Source organism: Aulonocara stuartgranti (genome assembly GCF_965226115.1).
Source record: "Aulonocara stuartgranti genome assembly, chromosome: 3".
Lineage (NCBI taxonomy): Eukaryota > Metazoa > Chordata > Actinopteri > Cichliformes > Cichlidae > Aulonocara > Aulonocara stuartgranti.
Window position 1 is genome coordinate 23,540,390 of NC_138941.1, and position 6,845 is coordinate 23,547,234.

General features: G+C 39.8%; 1 protein-coding gene across 1 annotated transcript; it reads left to right on the top strand.

The window, feature by feature from the left end:
* The first annotated feature begins 877 nt into the window (after positions 1 to 877).
* On the top strand, positions 878 to 6,587 carry mad2l1 (MAD2 mitotic arrest deficient-like 1 (yeast)). The gene is made up of 5 exons (XM_082527536.1): positions 878 to 1,066; positions 1,373 to 1,519; positions 3,054 to 3,174; positions 5,898 to 6,001; positions 6,075 to 6,587. Exons 1-5 carry the CDS (start codon positions 1,003 to 1,005, stop codon positions 6,245 to 6,247), a joined length of 609 nt encoding a protein of 202 aa, XP_082383662.1. The 5' UTR covers positions 878 to 1,002; the 3' UTR covers positions 6,248 to 6,587.
* Positions 6,588 to 6,845: the final 258 nt, after the last annotated feature.

The window sequence follows — 6,845 nt, forward strand, 5'->3', positions numbered from 1 at the left end:
TGAGGTGAGGCCACACATGTGTATTTCCTATCTTGCAACCTGTGGTGTAAGTTCCAGCTGTTTCTCCTCCTCCTACAACCAGTCCACCCCCTCCCTAGGCAAAATAGCGCCTGACTCCTACAGGTGGTGGGCCCACTAGAAAGATGGGCCCATGTGGATAATTCAGTCAGAGCCTGGCTGGTCCCCACGAGTTACCACAGTTCATTTTAAAAGATGTGTAAATAAAAATACTTTCTGACAGTTTGATGTGTGGTGTTCATATCCTGTGTCAGTCTGGGGACCTTGTTAATGACACCAGCTGCAGCTGGAAAGAAGCCATTTTTCATGAATCACAAGTTTCCCAAAGAAGGTTCGAAGCTTTTCATTAATTTTGGAAGAAGTTTGTCAAATCTCATCTGCCCACTTAGTGGTCCTGGAGGTGTGCAGGTCCCGCATGGCTTTCCTCCTGAAAGAAAAAGACAATTACTGACTGAGAAAAAAAACAACTATGATAAAATAATAATAATAATTTAAAAAAAATAGCACATAGACAAACATAGCAAAAAGAGAAGTACAGAGCCAACAAGACTTAAAAGCTAGCATTAACTGAAGTTGTCTTTCTTTTGTTTTGCAATTTTCTGTTTTGCAGAGTGACTTTTCCAAGTCTGCATACAATGGTTGTTTGGACCCCTTTAGGATTAACAAAACGTGGTATCTACAATATTAACTTATTAATTCAGTCATTTGTGCAGTGACACATTACATTAATATACAGTCAATTACAAGGTAGAAAGGTCTTTAATTATTCTACACTGCTCTCTAGTGTCGAAAAAATTGTAATTGTAAGCGTAACCTAAAACGTCATCAAAATCGCGACGCAATATCACACGCATGCGCAATAGTGTGGAAGCTGACAAAATTCAAACTGGGTGGCGGGTAGTTGAAGTCGGTAGACGTAGAAGAAGAAGAAAATAAAGAGTACAATCTATTTACTGTTGAGAGCTAGACCAAAGCGTTAAGAAAATGACAAGCACGTTGAAGGGAATTACTCTCAAAGGAAGCGCGGAGTTAGTAGCCGAGTTCTTTTGTAAGTATTTCTGTTATTTCGTCTTTTAGTCGCTCGTTTTCGACACCGAATAATTTGTAAAGACTGTCTTGTTGTCTGCCCTTCTATTGAGAATCGTGAACGTACCCCATACATCGTTTCTATTCTACCGAGCTAATATATTAATTGATTCCCAGTTAGTTTTCTCTCGTGTTATTCGCTTTCTTGTGTAGTTGTTTTTGTAATCTTCTGTGCCTTTCAAGTTTGAATCATATAAGCCTCTAAAGTTTACGAATACTGGAATTCCGGCGTATTTGAAGCCTTTGATTTCCCCATTGTCATTCACAGCTTTCGGCATCAACAGCATCTTGTACCAACGGGGCATCTATCCTCCAGAGACATTCACCAGAGTTACCCACTATGACCTGAGTCTCCTACTAACTACCGACCCCAAGCTGAAGAGCTATCTGACTAACGTGGTGTCTCAACTTAAAGGTATCTCAATAGTGGGCTTCCCCACTCGTGACACAACTAAGGAGAAAGTGGAATAACTGTGGAACTGAGTGAGCTAACCAACTGCGGTCTGAAGGCACTCCAGTTGTAGTTTTGGGCTTCGAGTTCTGTAGCTATATCTACAAGGCTGCTGGCTTACGGCAAGAAATCTTACTCACGGTTATTTTGGTCACTATGGAGATGCTTTTTTTCTTCGTTTTACATATTTACTCTTAGACCTTGAAAAAAATGTGGACATATTGTACTTAAGAAAAAAAAACAAAACTTCAGTCTACTTTACTTTAAGTGGATTTCCTTGAACACCAGATAGAAAAGAAAAAACGTAATTGGCGAGAACTGAGCTCACAGCTTGGTGGGGAGTGACTTTGGATTTTTATGGAGAAGGCAAAGTAAAGGCAAAATCCGTAGTGAAGTACAAAATAAGATGATGTTTGTGAACAATGAATGATTTTGTCAATTTATTTTGCTAATTCGGTGATCGTCTTTACTCAATAAATAGTAACTTGTTAGTTGCGATTGCTGAGTAGGGCCACGTGGTGGTGCATTTCCCCCTCCCCTTTTTGTTGCGTTGAATTAGATCAGAGTCAGAATCGGAAAGACTTTATTTATCCCCAAGGGGCAATTAACGTACAGCAGAGCAGCATGATGTTGAAGATGAACGCAGATGCCTATGAGACTCATGCCTGAGATTTTAATTGGTATGACCTGGCATCTTATGATCAATGTTAAGTAACATACAAAGCAGCACACGTGAGTTTCCATTCCCATGTTACACAAATTTGTGTTAAGCTACTCTTAGGCTCTTGTCAGGTGAACTACAAGCTATTTCTGGTTAAAAACGCTAGATTTTTAATTTTTGATTTACCAATTTTTGATTTTGCCATAAATACTTATGTATGTGAATGAGGAAGGAGATCGGTGCACCCTTTTCTGTCCAAGGTGATGCCATTGTAATATTTTATTTTATTTTTTTCCTAAATCCAATGCAATGCAACTGTTGATGGCTGCCTCCTCAGGTTTCTTCCTGTTAAAAAGAAGTATTTTTTTATTCCCATCAATGCCTAGTGCTTGCTGTTCTGGGATCATCTGATTGTTTTTCTTTTTAGGCCTGTGGGGTCTTTACTTTAAAGTATAAAGTCTCTTGAAGCAACTGTTGTGATTTTTAGTGCAATGTAAATAAAACTAAATGGAGTAAATATCTCTGAATTGTCAGTTCAAGTTTAATGTAATTCGTACCAGAATATTCATATTTTTGGGTGCATATGTCAAATCACTCAAGCTCTCAATTGTGTAATGCTAAGAGTAGTGAAATTACAGAATACAAATCAATCATCATTTTTCTCACAGAAATTGTGATCTCTTGGATACTATATCCAAGAGATCAATATTTTGTATCCACAACTATTGTGGATACAAAATTCTGTGCATGTTTGTATTATGTTTTTAGGGTATTTAACTACCTCTCACTTTGCATAACAAACTTTAATAAGTGTTGCTTGCTCTTTTGGTGTTGCAGAGTGGCTGTTTGAGTGCACTGTGCAAAAGCTGGTGTTGGTGATCACGTGTCTGGAAACCAACGAGGTGCTCGAGAGATGGCAGTTTGACATTGAGTGTGACAAGTCGGCTAAAGAGAGCAGGTCAGGACCTCTATTACCTTTTTTGTTTGTTTGTTTTGTTTTAAAGGCTCCATGCTAATGGTCATTAATTTGCTGTCTTCTAATTCCAACACCTGGCATGTTGCACTTGTACTTCCCCCACCGTCAGTTTGAGTGGAGTGATATATTATATAAATTGTTTTGAGCTTCAGGTACCCCAGGTGTGGACTATCAGGTTCCTGATTGGCAGTACCTGTGCGCATGGACTCTGCAACAGTGATTAGCTTGTCTCATTACAGAGAGATATTGAGATGAGATTCTGCAACCAGTGGCAATCTGGGACATGAAAGATGATAATGCTCAGCCCACCGAAGAGTGTGGTTTATCAAACTACCGCCAGAATTTGGGAGTAGGGAGGATGCAATGGTCTGCCTACAGTCTAACCAATTGTCGTTTAGTTTTGTGCTGTTTGTGCCAAAGTGATCAACATAATTAAGCTGGCTGGCTTACAACAAATGCTGGTGTGATCAGTATGAGAAGGAGCTGCCAGGCTGTTCTCCAATCAGTTGTAGCAGATGACTGCCTCTTCCTGAGCCTGGTTCTGCTGGAGTCGTCTTCCTCTTTAAGGACAGTTTTTGAGAATCTGCTATATCTTGACATGATTGTGTTGCACAGTTCTTAGATGCACATTCATGCTGTTGTTACTCAAGCAATGATATTAAAACCTTAACTGGTATTTGGCAAATTAAGGTCAACCCCTGCAGCAGCATGAACTCATGCTGTGTGTCATCTGCAGCCTCAGTAGCAATCTGACCAGGTTGTGTTCAGTTTTATATAAGCCCTTTCCACTGCAGTGTCAGATTTCCGTGGCTTGCAAGAGAGAATCCATTGTTGGCTTCTTAGGTTGCATCCCATGAGCCTCAACATTAGGTGTGTTGTGAGTCTGACTGCTTTTATGCTTGGCACTACTGTATAGAATTAATATAGCCATTCTGTCAACTTCACCCAATTTGGTAATTCTCCTCTGGCCTCTTCAATTAGCACTGGATCTTTTAGATCAGTAGTTTAGTTTCTTAAATCAGAATAACTCGTACTGCTACTAGCTAGCATGACGGAGTTTATACAGCTGGGTGGATGCTATGATGTTACTGATAGTGAACTTTATTTTCTTCATAAGGTTAGTTAGTAGAGTTGCCAAACGCCCCGTTAAAAAAAAGAATCGTCCCGCATTCAGAGAAAATATTACGCGTTTCGTATTGAGCTGAAAAGGAGCACAGTTTGTCCCGTACTTCAGCTACAATGAAAAAATAAACACACAAAGCTGGATTTATTCTGTCGTTACGCTGTACAGCTGCCTCTTCTCTCATCCGCTCCCCTCCCTCTCCTGTTGCTACTTCAATCATGAAACTGATCAATGATCAGCTGATCGTCTCTCTTGTTTGTTTTTTATTGCCCACTTTGCGCCAGAAAGAGGAAACTGCCGGATGTCGCGTTAAACAACAGCAGCATGTTTAAGCTTGATCAGCTGTTAGAATTTATTTAACATTAATTTCTACTATCAGCTGATGTTTGCTGGAGCCACAGCTGTAAAAGCTGCTGGTCATGGTGTCGGTTTGGATATGTGGTGAGAGGGAAACATGAAGATGAAACCAGGAGATGTCCTTACTGAATCATCAGAGCCGAACAGGTGATGGAGAAACAGGTTTACCTTTTAGGTGACATGAATGAGCTGAAGGGAAGTTATAAGGGAAGGAAGAAATACACAGATACATCTGTAGATTTGAGACAGAATTCACAATGTGTTTTTGGGACTTTCAGGTGTTTGGACCAATGTTTTATTTTCTGATCAAACCAGAAAGCTTTAATGAGCAGCTAGACTTGTCTCACATTAACTGGCTGAGTTAATGCCAGTTAATGCAACGTCGAAGCAGCTGGAATCCATATATGTGCGTGTTCATGGAGCTGCATTTTCACCTGCTGGACATCACTACCTGACAAGTTTAACTGTCTTCAAAACATTACAGAGGCCTTATTGACAGTATTTGGTTCTACATATCTGTGTGAGCAGATTTCCTCTCACATGAAGAGTGTCCTCAGGTAGCCGTCTGAATGCTGGATGCTCGGAGCCCTGTGTCTCTGAGTGGGAGACCAGAGATCAGAGTGTATTAACAAACATGCCATATTGGCTCAGTTTATTTTTCTTATCATTGTTGCGAGGAGACCATAAATAGCATTTGTATTTTCTGTTGTACAGTTCATTTGCTGTTATGGATGAAAAGTGTCTTTTTATTTTTTTGTTTCAAAATAGCTGAAAGCTATTCGCTGATAGCTGCGAACTATAAAGTGGTTCTATATAGTGTGTAACTGTTAATATAGAGCGTTATTCAATTTCTTGCTAATACAATCATATGGCACACTGACTTCTGAGGACATTTTAGATGCACTCATCATCAGAAAGGTTGCCTACCCCTGCTCTAAGGCATCTGGACAGATCTGTTTACTTACACTTATTGACAGGAGTTGAATGGTGCAGACTTTGGGTTGGTTGGCTGATTTGTCAACACAGATCTGAATTTGTATGTTTGCAGTGGATTAGTTTTTTTGTTTTGGTTTTTTGCAATAAAATGACATGAAATTTGTACTTTAGAAGAGTCTTTACAACAGATTATGTAATTTGGTTAAATGAGCATCTGTCATTACACTCAACTGACTATTGTTTGACTAATAAATAATGCATGTTAACTGAGTTCTCATGTGTCTCCCAGTGCACCCAGAGAGAAGTCCATTAAGACAATTCAGCATGAGATCCGCTCAGTTATCAGACAGATAACAGCCACTGTTACTTTCTTGCCCCTGCTGGAGACGCCATGTGAGTAATGAGACTTTTGACATTTGAGCCTTTGATGTGGTGGTTGGGTAATAATTTCAACTCCTCCCCTCAGGTGCTTTTGACCTCTTGGTTTATACAGACAAGGACCTGGTGGTTCCAGATAAATGGGAAGAATCAGGGCCGCAGACCATTGACCAGCCAGAGGAGGTGCGTTTGCATTCCTTCACCACTTCGATCCACAAGGTGAACAGCATGGTGGCGTACAAGAAGACTGAGTCAGCTTAAACATCTAAACCACATGAGCTGTTACAGCACCGACCACTGATCTAACACTGCCGTGTCTTTGTTCACTGCCTGTGCGTGACTGGACAACGAGGACCTGTTTTCCTTTGTTGAGCTTCACTGTGTCTTATTTGTCAATATGATAAGGACATGAAGGAAATGTGTTCTTTCTACATTGATGTAAATATTTCTGCCACGTGGCATTTGTCTGTAGAAAACAACTGTCTTTTCTTTAGTCTTTTGCTTTCTTTCATTCTTTCAGTCTGTTTTAGAAGATAGTGGTATATATGTTGAACTTTTATAAAATGACATAAATAAATGCATTTTGCTTTTTCCCAAAGAAGTGATTCTGTGGTTTTCTTTTGTTCAGGAGGTGCCAAGGTTTTTCATCGTGTTATTTATTTTGGAGCATTATATAAAAGATATCACATGGTTTTTGGAGCCTTGAGACGATGCCGTCTTGGGGTGCATTTCAATAGTATAAGCTGACCTTTTCATCAAGGTCAAGAAAGAGAAGTTAGTTTGGAATGCACTCTTTTTGTAATGTGTTTTAATAACTGGAAAGCACACTGACATCCATCCATCCATTCATTGCTTGTTT

Coding starts and splice junctions, on each gene's coding strand:
- mad2l1 (XM_082527536.1), top strand. CDS start 1,003: ATGACAAGCACGTTGAAGGGAATTACTCTCAAAGGAAGCGCGGAGTTA. Junction 1,520..3,053: donor CGTGGTGTCTCAACTTAAAG/GTATCTCAATAG, acceptor TTGGTGTTGCAG/AGTGGCTGTTTGAGTGCACT. Junction 3,175..5,897: donor AAGTCGGCTAAAGAGAGCAG/GTCAGGACCTCT, acceptor TGTGTCTCCCAG/TGCACCCAGAGAGAAGTCCA.